Below are 23,041 nucleotides of genomic sequence, written 5' to 3'. Positions count from 1 at the left end.
TTGCTGAACTAATTGATATTCATATTTAGTTCTTTGCCTACAGGCAGGGCCGGATTAAAATTCCACAGGCCCCTGGGCCCAGAGTGTTCCAGGCGGCCCCTTCCCCACGGCAACGTTGTGAAAATTGTGAATGATACACTGTGAAATGACATTTCTAACATCTCTCAGCCAATGGTACCAATCGCAACACACTATTGGTAGTGGTGTAACTATCTGGTTTTTCTGTACATTTTGTTTCATGTCCAAACTTATGGTGTTAGCCCTACGTAGGCCCCACATGAGCCCCAGGTGGGCCTGGGCCTGTGCCCAATATTCCCACTGGATAATCCGGCCTTGCCTACAAGCCAGTGTGCAGTTCGGCCATTGCACCTTCTCATTTGTTTAAAGGGGTTCTATTATGGTATTTTGAGTTTTCTGAGCTTTCTACAGTGTTACAGTATTGAATCCTCATCAGACATGTGAACAGCCCTGTTTTTTATCACCTAAACGCATGTTTGAGTTTGAGTTCCAGCACGCTCTCCATTCGATTTCCATGGCGACGAAAAACGCGTAGTTTTAGAGTTTTTTTCTATTTCAAAATCCTTGTGACGTCCCCGGGTATAAGGTTCGGTGATTGGTTACCTTCTACTGGTTAACAAGGGCATGTACAAATACATCAGGCGGGTGGAAAACGTCGGATAAAGTTATTTCCAACGATGGCTAGTGAGTTTACCAAAGAGAGACATCCTGCTGCATTCGTTGCTGTGGGTTGCTGTTTTCCACTTCATTTTCAGGGTCTGATTCAGATTCCAACATGTAGGGTTGTATAATATGTGCTGACATTTTTTTTTTTTTTTAATTGAGTTAATATTAGCCTAATCCTTCTGTTTATGAGATGTTACAGTGATGGCGAAAGCAGCTGCGGTGCGCGCTCCCGATGTAATGCAGTGGCGGGGGGCGGGGCTTAATGCGGAAGAGTCTCAATCCACTCGTTTTGTCCACAGGCTGATCTGACAGCCTACGGAGAGGGTCGGTCTGAAGTAAATAAAGCGATTTGTGTCAATAACTCGATCAATCCCAACCCTTCTGGGCTCAGAAATAAAAAATAAGTTAGCTTGAAATGCACATAATAGTTCCACTTTAAATCAACGAGAGAATTTAACGCATTTGCATGGTTGAGACCCAGAGTAAATTAAGTAAGACATAGATTACTCATATTTAAATCAATGAATAAATAGATGAATAACTAAAAATAAAGAAACCGCATCCACTTAAAGGCATCACTGTTTGATTCTTCAATTAAATAACAATAAATCTTGAATGCAACATAAATAGCAAGTGTTTCGCTGACTTTGGTAACCAATCCAACTCTGACTCAGTGATTGGAAATAATAAATAGTATGCCATAAAATGTAATTATATCAATTTAATTAGACCAATGTTTGTAATGCTAACTTTGTGTTTTTCTAGAACTAGATAGCTGATTAAATCATATAAAACTGCAACTATCACAGGACAGGGGGCGTTATAAAATCCCTTTTTTGACCCACTAGTTAACCTAGTAATTAATAACCATCTATTGATGTTGTTTTGTTTGTTCTTATCCAAAAATAATGCATTATTCAATATTGTTGCTTTATTTAACATTTAAGAATTGATAATATTCCTGTCGTCTGTTTATGGAAATTATACTTTCCTCTCCTCTTTATATCCACGTGGGAGCATTTAAAGTCACTGAAGGTGAAAGACTCCGGAGCGGAGCAGGGCGCCTGTCTGAGCTCTTCTCTCTCTGACTTCACCACTCGGTCCGACTTCCTGTGTCACCACCGGGGCTCCGGGCTGCTCAGCGAAATGGCTGCGTTCCTGCGAGCTCGTAAATATGTCCGTTGCGTTGTCCGTTTCTCCGACCGTGAACTGTAAACGGTTCTGTTGAGCGCTTGTGAAGACAACAAGGAGACCTCTGGTCAAGGTGTCATGGTAAGAAACCGTGTACTTTATCCTGAGTGAAACACGTTAGCCAGCTTACTAGCTAAGCTAGCTAATTACCTGTTACCTGTAGTTTACCAGTCCGTTCGCGGGTCAGGTAGTTAACATAGTTGTAACACAGACTTACATGTTGCATGTTAATCGTAGCTAAGCAATAAACTAGTCCTCTAATGGCATGCATTTCAAACATGGAGAGTGTCCACTGTCAACAGACGGCGCAATAGATAACGATAAGGCAAATGTGTTACACAGCTTAACTATTACTAACAAGATGCACCATGTTGCTACAAAACGTGTTGTTGACCAGCCGGGAACACGTAAGGCAGGGTTTATAAATGGGTGATCTAGGTTTAGTGAACTTTATCCCACTGCAGACAACGATTTCATGCGAACTAATCCCAGCTCGTGAGTTTACATTAGAAGTTTTTTTGTCTCTTTTTCTTTTTTAATTTTACTTTCAAGTCATAACCAGCTCGTTACATTTACATAAGCCACACTATTGGGGGGGGGGGGGGGGGGGGGGGTTATTGTACAATGATCATAAGATGACACGAATACACGTCCTCCCATATGACTGTTTATGTGCAAAGTGAAGGTGAAGCTGTACCAAAAGATCCAAAACAAAATCTTTATATATGTGTATATGGGCAGACTGTCTGCTTGTCTATCTTCAATACCATGGAGTTAATATTACTTTAATGCTTTCTTGTCCAGGCTGAAGAAAATGCAAATATTGGAGGTACATTAGAGGATGAAGATGAGAGTACAGATGACCCAAACCTTCAGGTGACAAAACTTTTGAGTCTTTTGAACATGATCACTTTCTTCGTAATGAAGTAAAATATTGTTTTTAATGTACTAAATGCAAGGATGACATTTCCTTACCTTGTTAACCAAAATAGCTAATGGAGCACTACTCCCTGTTTAAATAAATAAAGGTTAAGTAAACATTATGCATTTGAGGATTCTGTTAATGGCTAACGTTGAAGTGAATCCATTTCGACTTCTGTAGTCTCCACATCAGGAGAGTTTGAGCAGAAAAGCTGATACAGCTCTGCTGAGCTATATTTAAAGCCGTATACAGTTCGGCTCAAATGTGGAAACTCTTTGAGTGTCGCCCAGTTATGTAATCTAAATGGTGGCTCTGGGGTACCAAATGTAAAAACCATTTATCTCTATTTACTCCGTTATAACAGAAAACTCAGTTAATTTATCAGATGATGGTGGTTTATATTTTTTTGACTAACCAGTATTTTTTTTTCTGATATGATGAACACTGTCAGATAAAGTAACAAAATCCTGTCATAAATAGAGGTTTGTCACTGACCAGTCAGCTTGCTGGCGTCTTTAGAACAAACAATATTAATTTAAAATAAAATTTTAACATGTCAGTATCCGTCTCAACAGCCTACACCTTTCTTGTCGGGTTACATATAAAAGTTTGGAGCCTACTAAAGTGCCATGTGTCATTAAATTGCAAATATGTATAAATAAATGCAAAACTGCTTATTTTCAAACCCTGTATCTGGACTTTCACTTACAGGGTCTCCAAATGTCAGATTTTTGTAGGTTCTAATTGGCACATTTATGGAAAAACGTCATTTGCGTTTTAAAAAAAAAATTCTATATAGTAAACTTATGATAATTAGGCTGCCACATAAATGTTTGATTATCGGCTATAATGGTTATAAATCTTGCTATATTGATATTTTAATCCATTTATTTGCATTTACCATAGTGATGCTGTAATTTAATTGCAGTTGGAGCTCAATGCATTCAGAGCTCAGTGGATGTCTGAGCTCAAACCAAGCTCTGGAGCAATTCTGAGGGCCAAAGGTCTGAAGAAGACTCAAGAAATTGCACGGGAGGAAAAAGTCAGTTTGTCAATAATTCTTCAATCTTTGAATAGATGGTAAGCTGTTGAATGACTGATGTGAGTTGTCTGCTTACAGGCCACAGAGCTCTTCTTGAGAGCTGTTCAGGAGGAGCAGAATGGAGCTGTCTATGAGGGTATGCATGCCGCATGTTTGGTGATCAAACACGACGAGAGAAGGGATGACTTGATAAATAACAAAAATCAAGTTCTTAAGATACCACCAGAAAAACATGGTTAATTCAGAGGGTATTGATATAGTAATAAGAATTGTTTTCATTCATGAAGTTATTTTATAATTATCATCTTACATGAAAGATGTAAATGAGTTTGTTTAATTGCTAAACATGCAGTTCTGTCATGTCTATATGCAAATCTAAACAGGATTCATCAAGAAATTTAGTTTTTTTTCCTTCGTGTAATGTTTTTCTTACAGCTATAAAGTTTTATCGCTTGGCTATGCAGCTTGTGCCTGACATTGAGTTTAAAATCAACTACAGCCGTCCTCCTGATGCAGACAGAGTTGGAGGAAACTAGTAAGTTTTTTAGATTGCCTTCTATTAAAAGCTAAAATAAAATCTATTATTATGTATTTGTCAGTAATAAACAGCAATAAACATCTGTTTGCATGTAAAAGAAATGCTGTCTGAACTAATTACTTTACATTATGAGAGCCATGGTGTCATCAGTCTTTGCACATTTTTCATAATGAAAAAATCTCACTGTCACTGTTTGGTGTGTTTGTTTGCTGCACAAGGTCTGCAGTTTTGAATCATGTCTTAAAATACAAGTGTGCCAAGTCTAAAAAAGTCACTGTGTTGTTCCATCCTCTCAATAGTGTCCGCTCATTCTCTGAATGCAGCAACATGCTGAACTTGATCATCTCACATCTTAAACTGAACATGGTGCCTTTTCTTTTTTTTTTTTTAGCATTGAGGATAATAATGGTGATGGTGAGATTGAGGATCTACTTGCCTACTTTGAGCAGCAGCTCACTCTGGAGAGCTCCTTTCCAAAGATCTGCACTCCTGAACTTGAAATGACACAGATGCACATTTCAGGTAAAAAAAAAAAAAAAAACAAAAAAAACAAAACATTACACACCAATGATCAGGTTTGTAAACTCACCTGAAGTCCCCATCGGTGTATATGCCTTGTGATTAATTGGTTTTATGTAATATGTCTGCAGCGTTGCCTCGGGAAATCCTGATGTACATTTTTCGCTGGGTTGTGTCAAGTGATCTGGACATGCGAGCCCTGGAGCAGCTCTCTTTGGTGTGCCGAGGGTTTTACATTTGTGCAAGGTCTGCCCTGCTGCCTTGAGAGTTTCAGGTTTAGGGTCTGGGAATTTAAGTTGCCTCTGCATAATGAACTTAAAAATGAATATCGGGATCTGTCTACTTGATTTACATTAACTTTTCTGTTTGTGCTTTCCTTTCATTTCTGTCAGAGACCCTGAGATTTGGCGTTCAGCTTGTTTAAGGGTGTGGGGACGGAACTGCACCAAGCTTGTACCCTTCAAATCATGGAGGGAGATGTTTCTGCAGAGGCCGCGTGTCCGTTTTGATGGTAATTGTACATTTACTGTAATCTTTGTGGCCAGTTCTAACATTTTCTATTTGATCATCAGATCATAAAAACATCATATCATATTTAGCTTATGCCCAAAAACATTTGAACATATAGTAACATTGCTGCTATATATTCTGTCCTATTACACATTTCCACTGATATGATTGGCTCTGCAGTGTCATGTCTTGCTAACATGATTTGTTTATCCTTGCTGTCCCTCACTACTGAAAGAGCTTGAGCTTCAGGCTAGTGCTTGCTGGTGAAAGATACCAGCGCTTACACTGGTTTTGTCTTCAGTCTGAACTTTAGCAACTAAGGAAAGAAAGTTGACATCAAAAGCTATTTTAGAGTGAGTTCTCATGAATTTGAAGTTACAAATAAATTATTTTCATAACATCTATGGAGTCATTGATATTTACTGATGTTCGTAACGTAAGCGAAAAGCTCGTTGCCTCAGCATGAATCAGTGTGTGTGACAGAATCATGGCAGCAAGGTAGTTTAGAGAGAGGAGGAGATGGTTCGGTCCTCACAATTAATTTAAATTTGTGGTCATAATACAGCAAACTGAAGTGTTTTCCAGATTTTTCTAATGATATTATAGACTTAAAAATACATATTCGCCTGGTACAACTAACCCTGCCAAAAAAAAGGGGGGGGGGGGGGGGGGGCATGTAATAACTTGAACTTTTTTTTATTAAAATTACAATGAAAAAGATGAACAGTCCTTCTAATATCACATATTCTGTGCAAATGCAGTGAGTCAAACTTATCTTTTTTCCTTCAAAATTAATATAACTATAAAAATGATGAAACTGCATAACAATCATTTCTGATTGATATATATTATTGGACATGTACTACTTCAAAGTCTCATTAAGTTGAGGAATTTAAGTTGTGGATTTCTTGTACTTTGTTGGTCACTTCTATGACAAAATCCAACCTGTCTTTGATTTTAAGAACATTTAAGAACAATAACTCATTCTCTACAAAGAACGACTGAACAATAAGCCTACCGTTCAAAATAAAGACAAAAACTATTTCTACAACCTGTCATGGCTTCACACATGATTATCTCAACCTGTTTTAGTGGTAAAGGTTTCCTCTTTCCATATTTCAGCAAAAAAGTTCAGTGACAAAAAACTGTTAAGTAAATTTTAATAAATAAGCATTCATAATAATTAATCATTTTTAAAAAGCATTAAGCTACTAGTGCACAGAATCCTTGTGCTAGATGATGGTTTATTTGTATTATATTTTATTTTATTTATTTTATTTTATTTGATAGGGACAAGTATGCTCCATGAATGATGGCACATACTGCAGCATTTTAGCCAAGGCAAACTTTCAATGCCCGTCCCTAGTTGGGTTTTTACACAATAATAAAGTATACACAGTTTACATTGCATTGCGAAATTACATTTTTGCATCATTTTTATATTCTGGTATTTGTCCAGATGAAGGCAACATGATTATGCACTGCAAGGTTTTGGATGTTTGGTTTGACTAGATTGTTGTTCGATTGCAACATAAGAGCCCTCAACGTGCAGTACATGTAAATGCATTAAATAACAAATTTCAGCCAGCTACTGCAAAATCTAAAGATTTCAGCTTGAGCTTTTTTATTCTTCTTCTTCTTATTATTATTGGACAGCTGGTGAATAAAATTGAATTCCCTTAATATTATCTCTCCTCAGGTGTTTATATCAGCAAGACATCATACATCCGTCAAGGAGAGGAGTCACTGGATGGATTCTACAGGGCTTGGCATCATGTTGAGTACTACAGGTAAAGGTCATTACAGCCCACATGAAATGGATCACAGTGTTCTTTACCTGTGCTTATTTACAGATTTCCTGTAAACACAGAAGCTAGATAGGCTTCCTTCTTCCACCAACAGCCACTCTGGGATCAGACACCTCCCGTCATTCACCATGACCCATGCTAAACTTTTTAAGTCCAAAATAACAGATTTCACTGCAGGCACAACTAAAACACACTGAAGGCAGCTCAAGGCGGGAACATGTGGAAACTTACTTTTTTGTCATTGTTAAACCAGTTAATGGTGTGCAGGTTATATAAAGAACAAATGGGGTCATCACATAATTTTTCATTATGAGCTGCACGGACACATATTCTAAGTGTTGTAGTTATTTCAGGTACCTCCGGTTTTTTCCTGATGGCCACGTCCTCATGCTTACCACCCCTGAGGACCCTTTGTCTGTTATTCCCCGCTTGCGCACTAGAAACACCAGGTACGTTCATGTTTTCCACAAACTCACATGGAGTACATGATGCGTGGTTGACAGCATCAAATGTGCCAGTAATTCATGTCATATCTTGTTTCACAGAATGGAGTCTGCTCTACTTGGTCATTTTCGTCTGTCACACGAGACAGACAATCAAACCAAAGTTTTTGCTGTTGTCTGCAAGAAAAAGGAGGACGTGAGAAAGTTTTTCATGTTTTTGAACTGAACTTTTGTCTAATATACAGTATTCTCATGCACCTGCACAATAGATGAGCTAAAATGCACACACACACACACACACACACAAACATATATACTGTAAAACACAAAATTGTTTCAGTTAATGTCAGATTGGGGCATTAATTGCTCAGTTTTGAACTGAAATCTTTTTATGTTGCACATTACTGAGGAATTGGACTTTTCCTTCATTGTGAACTCTTCCACAGTCCCATTAAAAATGACCAATCAGGTTCTGAGTCAGCTTGGATTGCTTCTTTGTTTCTTGACAGAAAGCAACCGAGTTTCAAAGGAATCGGTTCTGCAGGCGGAACCCAGCTTCGGAGGCTGAACATAGCTTCCACGTTGGACTGCATCTGTCCTCCAGGGGGCGTCAGAGTTTCAGTAAGCTCGTGTGGATCCACCACTCCTGCCACATCACTTACAAGTAAGACCGTGAAGTGCCAGTTGTCATGGAAAAGGGGAAGGGTGGGGTATGTGTGTTTGTTCTAAACTCGATATTAATTGTGTTCATAGGCTGACTGGGGAAACAGTCATCACAACATTCGACTTGGACAAGATGTATTCACCTTTCTTCTTTGCACGTGTGAAGAGTTACACTGCTTTCTCTGAGCAGCCTCTGTAAGCATCAGAGAGACCTCATAGGATCCCATGCAGATCACAGAAGAGGCTTATTCATCATGTCAATAAATGCATACCCCCTCAGCTTGTTCAGTTTGTGCTGCAGCAGGATTATAGTGTGGCTCTTTAAACCCTCATGTTTCCTACACACGAGCATGTTATGTTTCAAGTTTGTCTAATAGAATACTACTTATTTTCTGATAATCAGAAATTACAGTTAATTGCTGAGAGCTAAACTAATTAGCAACGTTTCCCACCTGTTCCAAGGAATGAAGGTTCATGTTGCACTTCCTCAAATAAACAGTGAACAAAACATCAGGTTTGCTGTAGTGATTTGTGAGAAGCTCATATTTTCTTGAGTATATTTGTTGTTTCATTGGAAGTATTGACTCATGGTAGAACTATGAAACTATGCTAAAACTATGAAGATCCTATTGCATAACCTCAGTGAAAAGCCATTGCAGATGCGATTCCTGACTTGGACAGTATTTTTTCTCACTGTGGACACATGGGTATAATCCATGCATTACATTTTCTGGGAACCAAGCGCAGACAGCCAACAGGATTTGTAGAAAAAAATGTGATGTTGAATTGGATTAGACTAAAATAATTTGTTGCTTTTTGACCTCAGTTTAGCTGAGTCTATTAAAATGTCCTGCAGTTGGCTGTGGTGAAGGAAACTTAAGGTTTTTTTTTCCTAAAGAAAATCTCATCTTCACTAAATTTGTAAGCAAATTGATTCAAACAGAAGTGGATACATTAGGAGACAAACTGATCAGTAAAACATACAAACAGGATTATAAATGCAAGCACAGGTAAATTATCATTTTCCTCCACATGATCTGGTTCTAAAACTTCAGCATCTGCTTTCTTTGCCCTTTTGTTTTCTCCTAAAATTAAAGGAGATTCAACACATTGCTCAAGTAAACTAACTCATAACCACTGGGTGGAAAAATGATAGGTGATCTTTTCAAAATCTCCTAAAAATGAAAGTAGCTTTTGTTAGAGACACATACAGTCCAAACTGTTCATCTTTAATTGATGAAATTTAATATTTTGGAAATATTCCTGCTGGGAGGATTAACAGTAATACAGCTTTTACATCTGTCTGTACAACCATCCATCTTGGCAAATCGACTGTAGGAAGAACAGCTACATGATGTCGCCCCTTATATACGTGAATCACCCACATTAAATTGTTATTTTTGTTTGTTTAATTTGTTTACAGCAAACCAAACTAGTTTTTTATGCCTTTTTTATTCCAAAATAAACAAGATGAACTTTGATGGCTTTGCCATGACAATGGACTGCACAATCAACTGAGGCCATGGCATCAAAAGATCAATCAGAAAGGGCATCATTTGACAGTGACTGGCCAGCAGGCATGCCACTAACTTGCACTGTGTTTTAAACTGTTTTTGCAGGGCAATCTTTCAATGCATCCATCCAGTCTGCACTCAGAGTTCTTAAAGAGGAGGTCAGAGCTGTACCTCTTCAACACGAAGAGCTTAGAGCTATGAAAGTGGGTGGTGTCTCAACACAAATCACTGGCTTGATGTTTGCATTTGAGTAAAATTTAACTCTCAAGCAAGGGAGAGCAGGAAGATATTTCTGTGAAAATATGTTTAGGAAGATGTATCCCCTCCAGCTCTTTCATGACCTGTGTTTCTATCGTGACAAAATATGTAGTCAATTCACGTTGACTCTACATAACAATCCACATTGTTAATCAAATAAATGAAAAAAAAGGCCACATTTAAGACCAAGAATGCCAAAAATGTGTGAGGCCTTGGCCAAATCCCAAATATTAGTGCTAGTTTTATCCACAATCACAGAGGGAAGGCAAGACGTTAATTATCAGGTCTTTTCTCTAAAACAAACATGACAGCAAAGTTGGTTTGCAAAGCAGAACAATAACAAACTATAGGACTTCTAAAAAAGAATGTTCCTGTAACAGACAAGACCAAAGCTGTTTTGCCATAACACACAGAATGCCACCTGGTGAAGACTTAAACACAATGAGCACCATAAATAAAAAGTTAACTGAATCTTTCTTTTTTGGTTGGAACCACATGATTGTTTGACACGACAAGGTCCACTTGGTATTCTTTAAGAAAAAGGACTATTTGAAGACTTTTCCTCACTAACCAGTGAAGACAATTCAATTCAAATGACAGGAAGGGTTACAATCAATTTGTTTTTATTTTTAATTTGTTACAGTGAATAAAGCACAATGTATAACATATTTTTAACCCAGTTATATACACACACACAGACACACACACATATATATATATATATATATATATATATATATATATATATATATATATATATATATATATATATATATATATATATATATATATATATATATATATATGTATGCAGCAGTAGATCTGAGGCAATCCACCTACAAAGTCTACAATTATCTGTCAAATGATGCTGAATTAAATTTCATGTAAACTGATACGCAGAAATGACGAATGGTTGAAGGAAATATTAAGTTACATAAATAGAGCTTCTTTATACACCTTTTGACATGCCACGGCAAGAAATTCACTGAGCTCTTCGTGATGGCTGAATTCCACAAAGGGGAAGGTCCTGCTGTTGTACGTAGTGTTCCAGTTCATTGTTAAAGTAACTGGAAACTTAGTCATCATTGATGCCATTAAACAAACTTGTGTTTTTCCTGCCATGGCATGCCAAAATGTTGGCTCTTATAAAGGTCTATTGAAGCATTAGAGCTTTACACCAGATAGGCTGACTTTTTGTACTTATTCCATTCAGAGATATAATATTTAATCTCCATCTATTAAAATTTCTGTCATAATTTTTATTTTAATTCTTTTTGGGGTCTTTTGACTTCTAGGTGAAGATATAAAATGTGTAGATTATATGTATAAGCAGTTTCACTAAGTCCTAATGTGCATCACCTTATTCAGTTTAATATATTTAAGGTGTTAACTCTTGCAGATACTACACAGCATGAAACAGGAAACATATTTTTGTAATACTGGCATTAAATAGAACTGGTAATTTATTGTGTTCATAAAAATCACAATTGCGTTCTCCTCACCCAGTAACTTGCTTATTCTGTAAACCCTCACACATGCATATACGGTGTACACTTTTGTTTTCCTTACATTTCAAACTGGAGATCCTGCTCTACTAATGCTATTTTTTGTTGTTTTCCTTTGTCTGCAGAAATTAGTGACTAAATTTGGGATTATGCAACCACACAGGCAAGAAAGCCATGTTTACCATAGTTACACCAGAACCCCTACTGCCATAGCTAAAGTAAACATTGGGTGTTTTTAAATTGTCCAGTAACTTGGAGCCATGATGTGCAATAAAACCTTTATCTGGCAACGCTTTTGATTGTTCATCTTTGGACCTTTGGTGTATAAAGCATTACTGAATTAGTCTAAGTGTGTTTGTTTGCTAGTACCTAGTCTAAGTGTGTTTGTTTGCTAGTACCAAGAGATTTTTGTTCTGAAATGGAAAAAAACTAAATGGGGAAGGCAAATAATGTAGCATCAACAATACTAGGCTACTCTTCTCAAATATTTAAATTTATTTATTAGTGTAAGTAGTAATGTGTGCAAAAAAAATGAATATACTATATGTGGCTATGGCTTATTTTATCTGAAGTGAATGCTAGATTATTCTACATAAAAAGATATAGAAGCATATACCTCCAAGCAGCATTTGCTAACACACTACAGTGAAAACATAGTGATACTTTCTCAAATGTTAATCCACCCTCAGCTTCTTGGGGGAAGTGTGATCCATCGATGGTGTTCCATTAGCATGACCGTTTGATGATGAAGAAGCGCCATTTTGAATCTCCTTTCTTCGAGAACCAATGTGTTTCTTATAAGTCTTGAAAAAGATAAAGAGAGGCAGAGGGAATGTAATGTTAATGCAAACTGAATAGGTTTGAATGTTAAATAATATCTATCAAATTTTGGTTTCTTATGTTTCTGCATACTTTATGTAATTTAGCCACCAGAGTGCACTCAAGTTTATAATCCCCTTTAGAAAAGTTAAAAACACTGCTTAACTGGGTTACAGTGTCTTAAAAACACTTTATTTATTTCTTTATTTCCAGTCTATTTCCATAACACACATTTGTAAAGACATTGAAGTTGAAGGTTTTACTGTTGAAATAAAAAAGAAAAAGAACTGTAACAAGACGGTTATGTTTTTAACAAATAGTTGGCTATTAATATTATAATTTTTTATAAAAACTAAAGTTATGTTTTAATCTAATAATGTACAGAAAATGAATGTAGGATCATAACATAGGGTGGAAATCCCAATATGGGTGGAAATGAGCTGCTTGGCAGAGGTCTGTGCTCTCATAGTGCTTTTTCAGTTTCTAATGACGTGTCAGTCAAACGCCTCCAACACTGGCGATACATTAAAGTGACTATTAAGAATATCTCTGGACAAACTGAACTTATAGGAGAGAACAACCAACATCACAGAGACATCACTGCAGCTCAACAGAAATCTGTCTGGATCTGCTACAGGGGGTAAAAGTTTTATTGAACTGGATTATAAACGGAAAACAGGCTTGTTGTGTTCTCAACAGCAATAGTCTGTTTTCATTGACAAACGTCTCGATCAGGCTTCATACCAAGATGTTTTACACCTAGGTGAGTTGCCTGTGTATCTATTGGTGTTTGTTGTACCGACTGCAGTCACCAAATCCTAAAATGATTTGTATCAATCAAACACAGAGGAACTTATTTTTTTTCAGCAGGATGTGGCATAATAGAATACCGTATATATTATACTTGTGTGCATAACTATGCTGTATAGAAAACAGCTGACAACCTGCAACGACAGGTTGTTGGGATTTCAGCAGTTAAATAACTAAACATGTTTTAGAGGTGTGTGATGAGCAATAATTCCTTTATTCCATGCTCTTCCATCACATCTGTCACACAAAAGGAGCCTAATGAAATTCCTGCAAATGAGCTAAGATTTAACCACATGAAGCAAGCCAGGCCAGGTTAGGATGGTTTGAAAACCCACCTACTGATAAATTATGAGCTCGAAAGGGATTGGAAAAACAAACAATGTGTCATGCTTGCTACATGGATCAGTTCACAGTTGGATTGTCATGACTCATAAGCTGAAGGTTTAAACAAGTATTTCACAATACCGGTCCTCAGGCCCCCCTGTCCTGCCTGTTTTAGTCATGATCCTTCTCCAAAGCACCTGAGTCAGATTACAGAACTTCCTCATCAAGTTCTTTGCAGCGTTTCAATGAAGACTTTATTTTATGCAAGTGTGTTAAAGTAGGGTTGCCTATAAAACATGCAGGGCAAGGGCGGGGGGGGGGGGGGGGGGCTGAGGACCAGAATTGAGAAAAACTGCTTTAAACTGTAAAAATAACTCACCTGGATGTAGAAGTTAGAGAAAAGTATGATGAACGTGAACATATAGCTGATTTGGAAGCACAGCCATCCTATGGGGAAGCCACACGGCCATATGACGGCGCACGCTGTCTGGCATATTGTTAAAAAGAACTGGACCTGTGGAAGAAACAAAACCCACACAGTCACTCTGACACAAGAGACCAGCTGAGTTTCAGAAAAAAATGTCCATTTATTCTGTTGTCTTCATTTACATGTGGAAAATCTGGTAAAGTTTAGGTCATTTCCTTCAGAAGTATTAAACATAAATGTTCACAAATAGTAAAACAGCTCCATACTTGCTTCATGTTTTTTTACACTCCAGTGCTGCTGTTTCTGGACGGAATGGGAACTTTAAAGATGTACACCTACCAGTTGTAACTGTGTGATGTACTTTTTCCACCAGAGGTACGGCCGGATGGCAGGAATAGCTGAGAGGCCATAATAAGAGTACATCACAACGTGTACAAAGCTGTTTAGGGAGGCACCAAAGTATGCTGAGGACAAACAAAAAAGAGAAGAGACACACAAGTTATGCATCTACAGCACAAACAACTGCAAATCTGCAGTGCAACGATAACAGAGGGAGCAAGAAAGACAACAATGATTTCAAGTAGTCTTTCAGTATGATAAGCCAACACTTTGGGGTTTCATGACAATGTATCCTGGCAAAGCACAAAAATGTTCTTACACATTGCAGCACGGTTCAGGTCACTGTGTGTCACTTTGTTTCCTTTGATGTTTTTGCAAAAAAAACAAGCTGTTTTTAAGGTTAATGGCTTTTACATGGGAGCACCTAAATTATTCATCTCACTGTGATGCTAAAAAGTAAAAATGGTTACAGGAAGGATTTGACGTGCTGGGAGGTAAAGTTGAATAAAAAAAAAAAATAGACACTCACAATGGCCACATGGTATCCAGTTCATCACAAACCACCAGATATTGAACATGCTAACATGGTGGTAGATGTGAAGAAACGTAATCTGGTGACTATTTTTCCGTAGTATGAAGAAAAAAGTGTCCATGAACTCAAGCAACTTGGAGAAATAGTACCACCAAAGGACATTTATAACCTGAAAGGAGACAAAGCAAAACCCAGTGGTCAAATATGTGTCTCATATAAAAAAGGAAGAGAATATTTCCGGCAGATTTAATCCTGCAAAGAATAATACTGAATTTATGGACTCCAGAAAGCAAAGATACACACACAGCACAATATTAATCAATCACGCATTAACCAGCCCTTGAATGTTCAGAAGGAGTTAAACTATCTGTAACATTGCAACACCGATAAAGCTTTTTATTTAATCACTGCAGAATTGCAAAGTCATGCACATCTCACTGTGAGCCTAGTTTTCACCTCCACTGCAGAGATCAGTAAGGACACTAAACAGAGTCACTATGACAGATTAAACTAGCTCCCTGTCTCTGTGGCTTATCTGCTGGGATTTACAGGTTCTCGTGATATAAATTACAAGGTAAAAAAAATCCTGAATATTTTTTATTAACATTTCTTTTGCCTTAGTGAAGTAGGTATTTGCAGAGAAACAAGATATAAACTTGTGTATTTCTTTCCAGTTAAACTGCATCAAAAACACAAAGAAGAGAAAGAAAGCCATGCAATGAACAAAAAGGATTATGCCAGACTGTTTGACCTTATTATCCACTTCTTGCGCACTACGGGTGTCCTGGCAATAGAAGTTGTAGCCACCATGCCATGCAGTTACAACAAGCTGCAGACAAAAACATTAAGAGAAATGATAAATGAGTGTTATAGAAAATCTCTGAACACAAAGGCCACTTAGGCAGACACTGCAATGCTAAAAAACAATATACAAGTGAAACTCAAGGAATTAATGACTGTTACATGGGACTCTTTTTCTTACTGATAAAGAACCACACACAAACACATCTATATTTACACATAGGATCCTATATTGGCTGCATCACGTTGCCATGACTTTTTTTTTTGCAACTGATGAGAAAATAAAAGTAATCTTTTTTTTAAATAAATGTTTAAACTATGCATCACCTATACAACTGAAACAAGTTTTTCTGGATTTTTTTTTTGTTTTTCTGTCAAACAATATTCAACTGAGCTTAGGAATCTGTAGGTGAATGAAGATTGTGTCACATTTTCAACATTATGTAGTTATTTGTACACAGACATGATCTCTGTAACTTCATTCGTCTCAGCGTACTTAACATATTCTCCATTTTATTAAACAAATGAATGACTGCATGATTATCCCCCGTGCACTGGCGAGTTGACAGAGAGCAGAGAACAGCGCTGTACCTGCTTTGTACTTTGATTCACGTCAGGTAACAGTGCTTTTGCACTGTCAAAAGTTCCCGTCTTGGCAGGGGCATTGTCAGAGTGCAGCGTTTAATGAATCAAACAGGGCACAGTTCACTTGGACCTTACGCAATGCAGATGAAAGGACAAGAAGCTTCTGCCAGCTGGAAGTGCAAACACTTCAGACTTTGACATCCACAGACACTTGGTTGTGTGTCACAAGGTTTTGACATCCTTGTGGTCAAATCATACAAATCAACACTCACTTTTTCTGAGTTTGGTCACATTGCTATTCCTTATACAGCTCTTTTTGACTCAAACTCTGCAACCTTGCCTTGGAATTCTGTTTGTTTACATCACTGTACATCATTTTCATGTACTTAGTCAGCTGCTTAGAAAAAAGCAGTTTTCATGGGAACAATAGTTGGCTGTGCTGATGTCTGTGAGAGCACATGAGGGATTTAATGACTAAAACAATGAACCCGAGAGTGTCCAGCTGTGCCCTTCTCACTCCTTGATAACATTATTATCACATTCAACTTTCTGTAAGACATCAGCAGGGGCTGTCCTGTATCCAGTCAAAATCAATGCTGAAGACATATTCTAGTTAAATAAGGGAAATAATGATATCTATGAAATTAGTAATTTAGATGCAAAGATTAATAACGCTGTCAGTTGTCACATGTTAGCTTAGGTTAAAGATTAAAAAACAAAGAAACTATTAGGACAAGATTGTGCTTTTTACATGTTTTATAATAAAAAAAAATATATATAAATATATAAAAAATATAAATAATGTTAGCTGGCAATGGCTGAACAATGTTTCTTTCGCACTGTTTCCACTCCTATATGCTGGGCTAAGATAATAGTGTCCTAGCTTTAACAACATATTTAAAGCAGCATTCAGATGTTTGGGGAAATGCTCTTTATTTCAGTTAGGAGTACTTTGCAACTGACCAATCTGTAATGTTAACAACCATGATGTGATGGGAATGAACATTGCTGCAGTGTCATATTCTGTAAAGCACATAAACAGCTGGTCATTCAGATTATTACCTCCACCTAAAACAGGTCTGTAACTTGCACTGGCCATTTTTGAAATACAGCATGTTTTGGGTTCTCCAAAGGTCTTTCTCTTTGACTCTTGGACCTGTTGCTTTCATTTGACCTCATTATTTAACATTTTAACTCCAGTGTTTTCCTCATGAAGACACTTCAACACAAGTTTGATGATGTTCTAAAAGTAAAAATGTCCTTGAGCAACTATTTGTTTAAAAAGAGCAACTTTGTCAAATACAGTGTTTTTGTTTATCGTTACTTGGCTGCCTGTAACCATTATTTCTTTCTTCCTTTTTGTTACTTAAATTATTTGAGCAATTACATCTTGTACTTTTCAATCGCCTGTTGACAATCTTCAACAGGAGAAGGGGAAAGTGTGTGTGTGTGTGTGTGTGTGTGTGTGGGGGGGGGGGGGGGGGTAGATGAACAAAACAGAGAATTTATCATGGTAAGCTATAAATATTGCCAAGACAGTAATAAATACAATAAAATGAATTGATGCTGATCAATTAGCAATCAAACTTTGAAATAACAGGAAGCAAAACTAACTCAATGTAAGCGTCTATAATTTTACAAATTTATTTAAACAAAAGTATAGTTTAAAAACACACTGCAAAGTTGTAGCATATGTAAATCTATCAGTTTTTCCTGTTTTCTTGTAATGTTTCTGCAAATATGGCTCCACATTGTGACTTTGTACTGATTATTTTGGCTCATTTCCGCATGTCTCTCAGTGGTGAGCAGTCTGCTTACCTCATAGAACATGTAGAAGGACAAGAGCGTGATGCCCAGATTGTAGAGCACCATGAGGCCTCTGCAGGAATATGGCTGCCTGTCTTTCATGTACTTGGGTCCCATCCACACAATGAGGAGGTACATGACTGACAGAGCAAAGGTAGGCGGGTAGTTATCGAGCAGCAGCATTTCCTTCACCCGCCCATCTGAAACATGGACATGAAGAAATGAAGAGGATGGCCAGGATAAGAAATTTGAGAAAAGAGAACATTGCAGGTGAAAACAGAAAAATGAATAATATCATCTCACCTCTGGGACCGATCCATGACTCAAAGTAAGTGGTCAGTTTATGGTTGAAGCTCTCCATTTCTCACCTACAACAGAATGAAGAAGGAATAAACCCTCTATAATACATTCCCTGAATTATATTCAGAAAAACATGAAAAAACGAGCTTACAAAGCGGCACACCATACACATATACACACCTAAAGTTAATATTATAACTTTTATTAGATATTCAGATGCTATAATATTGATTGGAAATCATGTTTCTGGTGCTGTGATGGACTGGCAACCTGTCAAGGATGTACCTTGCCTCTGGCCCAGTGATTGCTGCGATAGATTCCAGTTTCCTGCAATGCTTAATAGGACTAAGGAGTTATGAAAATGAATGAATGAATGAATGAATGAATGAATGAATGAATGAATGAATGTTTCTGTTGACTTAATGACTGCCAGTCCTGCGCTCTCTTTGTAGCTCTGTTTTGGTCTCTTTTATTAACTCCCAACCTAGCTCCACAGCTTTTCCAACTTTGTCTGCATGTCATTTGTGTCATGGTCTAAAGTTTACAGAGTACAACAACATAGAAAAAAAAAAAGGTGCTGAAAAGACTCTCAGCCAAACAACAGGCCACTGCCAAAACCTCTGCTGAGATGAGGAGACCTGGGGAGTGTTTGCTCTCTAAGCCACAATTACAGCAAATGTAGCCACAACAAAAACAAATCTGACATCATTTCAGGGTAGTTTGTCAAAAATGCTAAACTGCAAATTATGTGCAGTCTTTGCAAACTTACTGTGCCATTTTAATGGTTGAGATGGTCAGACAGGGGGGAAACTTGCAGTTTAATTACCTAAATTACCTAAATGCATTCAACGTCTGGCTTCAAATCTCCATCAGTGATGATGTATGATGTGGCTGATTGTCAGAAAGGAGGACAAATGAAAAAGTCAGCAAACAGATGTGTGCAGAGATCAACCACAAATCTGTTAATACTGGTGCGCACTGTCTCTGCCTCGCAAACTGGAGTTGATAACACAGTCGCAATGTGCAGATTTATCAGCACTAATTTGCTACAGGAATAATTATGCGTGTTGGTAAAGTCGTCATACTGTGATAGCCATGCATTTGTTTATCACTCAGTCCTTAGCAACTGTTTAAAATATATCTTTGACTGATTGGGTATGTTATTAAGTTATTCCTCTGTAATAAATGCCATGTATTTTTTTTTTCACAAACATATTTAATCTACAATCTAATACTGTATTCTTGAGACCATCAGATGAGAGTGGTGATATAAAGCAGAAGTCAGTTTACACAACACTATCTTAATGTTTATGTCTGTTTATGTCCGGCTTGAATGAAAGATGTTAATATCAGCAAGTTCTGTTCTCAAACCTGTATCTCTAATCCCTACCAAGCATTCTTTAATCTCGATGAAAAAAGAATGTGATCTGCTTCTGTAATAATAATAATAATAATAATAATCATAATAATAATAATAATAATAATAATAATAATAATAATAATAATAATAATAATAATAATAATAATAAAGTGATAGTAAATGCTTCATGCTGTTCAGGAATAACAAAAGTTAAATTTTATGCATACTTTCAAATAAGGTGGTGATAAGATTATTCACACCTACACTCCTACAAAAGCCCACACTAATTCCAGCATTCATTTTCTTATGGTAAACCTAAAAAACCCTGAAGAACATATTGGATTATTGCCCAAGAGTACAACCATATTCCTGCATGCCTTTGTTTTTACCTTTCAATAGAAAAAGCTATTCAGGCTTTGCTAAAAATGAGACCTTGTAGTTACAGAAAATGCAATGGGTCTGCATTCTTTATTTCCACTTGTTTATTTCTCAGTCATATGTTAAAAGCAGTGTAATTACATCACAGGCCACAACACCACTCATTGCCGCTACACCTGTGTCTCCAGCTGGGAACATATCAGCAGACATGTCCTTTGTGAATTCCTCTGAATTCTAAGACTGTGAGATATTGTAGATCCTCTGAATTCTAAGACTGTGAGATATTGTAGATCCTCCAAATCCAAATGAAGGTGCAAACCTCAGCACGCTACTGAAAAAATATTATTTTCATGTGTGTGTATACATACACACACACACACACATATATATATATATATATATATATATATATATATATATATATATATATATATATATATATATATATATATATATATATATATATATATATATGTATATATATATATATATATATATATATATATATATATATGTATATATGTATATATTTATATATGTATATATAAATATATATATATATATAAAAAAAAAAATATATATATATATATATATATATACATATATATATATACATATATATATATGAATGAATAAATAAAATTAATAATGTATAATATATACTTTAACACTAGTATGTGAGTTGAAAGATGACAAACTCTTAGAATAAGAATTAGATTAATATTAAAATTTCAAATTTGAATTAGAATTTCTAAGTTTGTACTTTGAGAGAAAATGGTGGTAAGAATGTAGATGATTTGTCCTGCATTGACAGGTGTCACTGATTTAGCCTCCAATAAAATACAGTCTTGAATCAATTTCTGGACAGCTGATATGGAATGATGGGCGGTGCCTCCTCAGGCCAGTGGAGTTGTCCAATCAGAGCACAGTGGTCTCCTCAGGAGGCAGAAACTTCTGCAGCTTCTGCTTGGAGCACCAACCACACAAACTCATAGACGCAAACAACATCCAAAGTCATTTGTGGGACCTTAAAAGATTTTGATCTGTCTCCATTCAGCTTTTCCATCACTACTGCAACATAGCTAAGAAAACGAAGGGGGCACAGTGGTGATTTCATCTACACAAACTGATAAAAATCTTTTAAAATAAAATAGAAAAGCAAAATTTCACATTTAAATGCTGCTTCGGCACCATACAGCGCATTGTTGTCAGCTTCATCCATCCACCCTGAACATGGCTTATTTGGATCAACCACAGTTCAGTAATATCCTTGGTCTGATTATTAGAAATGCATTAGGCTGCACCAGAACATGATAATCTGCAAGACCTTAATCAGGACACGATGACCCACAACAGGAGAGCATGTTGTAGTCAGTTAGTCTTTCCTGGCTTTACCTACCCCAGCCATGAAAAAGCGCTTTCTTCTATATGGTAACATTAGAGTGTTTTTTCAAACAGTCAAATTAATTGCAAAAGTCTGGTTGGGCATACATTGCAATTTACTGGGAAAGATTTTGCAATAGATTTGACACTGCTGTGTATGGCCTGAAAGCATGTTGTCAGGTCATTGCAGGCAATGTTTCTATGACTTTTGCTTCGATTAAATCGTTTACCTGTGTTTGCAGGTATATTAATTTGCTGTATTTGCACCACCCCCCCCCCCCCCCCCCCCCCACCCAAAAAAAAAAAAAAAAATTACAGTTCACATATTTTCCATAAACTTCACAAAAGTACTTTGATAGAGGAAAGTGGAATTCATTGTCAAATGCTGATATTTAAAAATTCACCGCAAATAAAAACTAAAAACACACTTTAATGGCATATTCAGTATTAAAATTAGGTAAAAAATCATACTTTATATTGGTTAATTTCATTGCTGGAACTCCATGTATGAACATTAATGTAACTTTATGAGTCTATGCATACATGACACAGATTTAAAAAGATAAAGTTTGGAAGGATAAAGGATGTAATGCCATTTGTAGTTGATAGATTATCCTATTAATAGCTCCCTGGACCCTTCCTACACTCTCTAATAGAATTTGTGAATATCATAAGCCCACAGTAACAACACATCAAGGTGATTCCTCAATAAGTTTGCTTCAATATTGGCAACTAAGCATAAACCTGTAAATTAAAATATTCCAGCTCTTGTCTGGCTACTTCAGTTTCCACGCCGTATCGCGAACATATGACATGTTAAAGGGAAAAGTGTGCACGATCTGGGTCCTGCCACCGCTTTGCATCAACAGTATTGTATAACAGTGATTTCTCACCAGGGTCACACGTGTAACCTAAACTGCACTTTACGAACTGAACTGGAGCCCGAGTCTGCTGGAAGACAGTCATTACATCACGATTTGTTTTACTTCCACGCAGGAATAAATGAACATAAGACCAAGCAGAAAACTTCTGTCGCCAGCAGGGCTACAGGAACAGTGGAGGTCATAGCTCCAGCATCATTCAAACTCATGCATAGTGACTCCGTGCGCGCTGCAACATGGCAAATACCAGTAGGAAAGTCTTACCATTAAAAAGGCAGCCAGAAGTCCTGTGGCGTTGTTGTTCAGATGCAGAGCGAAATGTTGCGCGTGGATGAGGAGATACAGCTGTGGGCTGCGGACTGACTACCTTCTGAAGTGGGGTGAGAGAGCGACTGTGTAACCTTGGCTCACTCCCGGTCTGAGTACAACGTGCTGCCTTGTCGCTTTATTGGGGGAAAAAAAGTGGGAGGAACACACAAACACACACACATACGCACACACAGTCTGGCCCGTTGCCCTGCAGTAGGGTTACAGCCAGGAGGTGACCCCGTGTGTTGCAACCACAATCACCGTCAAAAGGATGACATCAGGACTTTCAGTCTCTCTGTAATTGCAGGCAAGCTCCTGCACATGCATGTCAAGGCTGTGGAACTAGAGGGAGCATAGTACAGTGTATGGACTTTTATCTCTTGCATGATT

The 23,041-nt window shown here is 37.2% G+C and overlaps 2 protein-coding genes across 2 annotated transcripts; one reads left to right on the top strand and one right to left on the bottom strand.

The window, feature by feature from the left end:
- The first annotated feature begins 1,816 nt into the window (after nt 1-1,816).
- fbxo9 (F-box protein 9) lies at nt 1,817-8,815 on the top strand. The gene is made up of 13 exons (XM_079249347.1): nt 1,817-1,956; nt 2,680-2,751; nt 3,726-3,839; nt 3,918-3,975; nt 4,275-4,374; nt 4,769-4,899; nt 5,028-5,142; nt 5,289-5,407; nt 7,106-7,196; nt 7,568-7,663; nt 7,760-7,853; nt 8,167-8,321; nt 8,411-8,815. The coding sequence occupies exons 1-13, from the start codon at nt 1,954-1,956 to the stop codon at nt 8,517-8,519; spliced, it is 1,257 nt and encodes a 418-aa protein (XP_079105473.1). The 5' UTR covers nt 1,817-1,953; the 3' UTR covers nt 8,520-8,815.
- Nucleotides 8,816-10,965: 2,150 nt separating this feature from the next.
- On the bottom strand, nt 10,966-22,737 carry elovl5 (ELOVL fatty acid elongase 5). The gene is made up of 7 exons (XM_079248334.1): nt 22,607-22,737; nt 18,344-18,408; nt 18,053-18,240; nt 14,846-15,017; nt 14,317-14,441; nt 13,930-14,064; nt 10,966-12,400 (listed from the first exon to the last, which is right to left on the bottom strand). The coding sequence occupies exons 2-7, from the start codon at nt 18,399-18,401 to the stop codon at nt 12,272-12,274; spliced, it is 807 nt and encodes a 268-aa protein (XP_079104460.1). The 5' UTR covers nt 18,402-18,408; nt 22,607-22,737; the 3' UTR covers nt 10,966-12,271.
- Between the last annotated feature and the right edge of the window lie 304 nt (nt 22,738-23,041).

Source organism: Telmatherina bonti (genome assembly GCF_933228915.1).
Source record: "Telmatherina bonti genome assembly, chromosome: 11".
Classification (NCBI taxonomy): domain Eukaryota; kingdom Metazoa; phylum Chordata; class Actinopteri; order Atheriniformes; family Telmatherinidae; genus Telmatherina; species Telmatherina bonti.
Note: the sequence above shows the minus strand (reverse complement) of the source record. Positions and strands in the feature narration are given on the sequence as shown.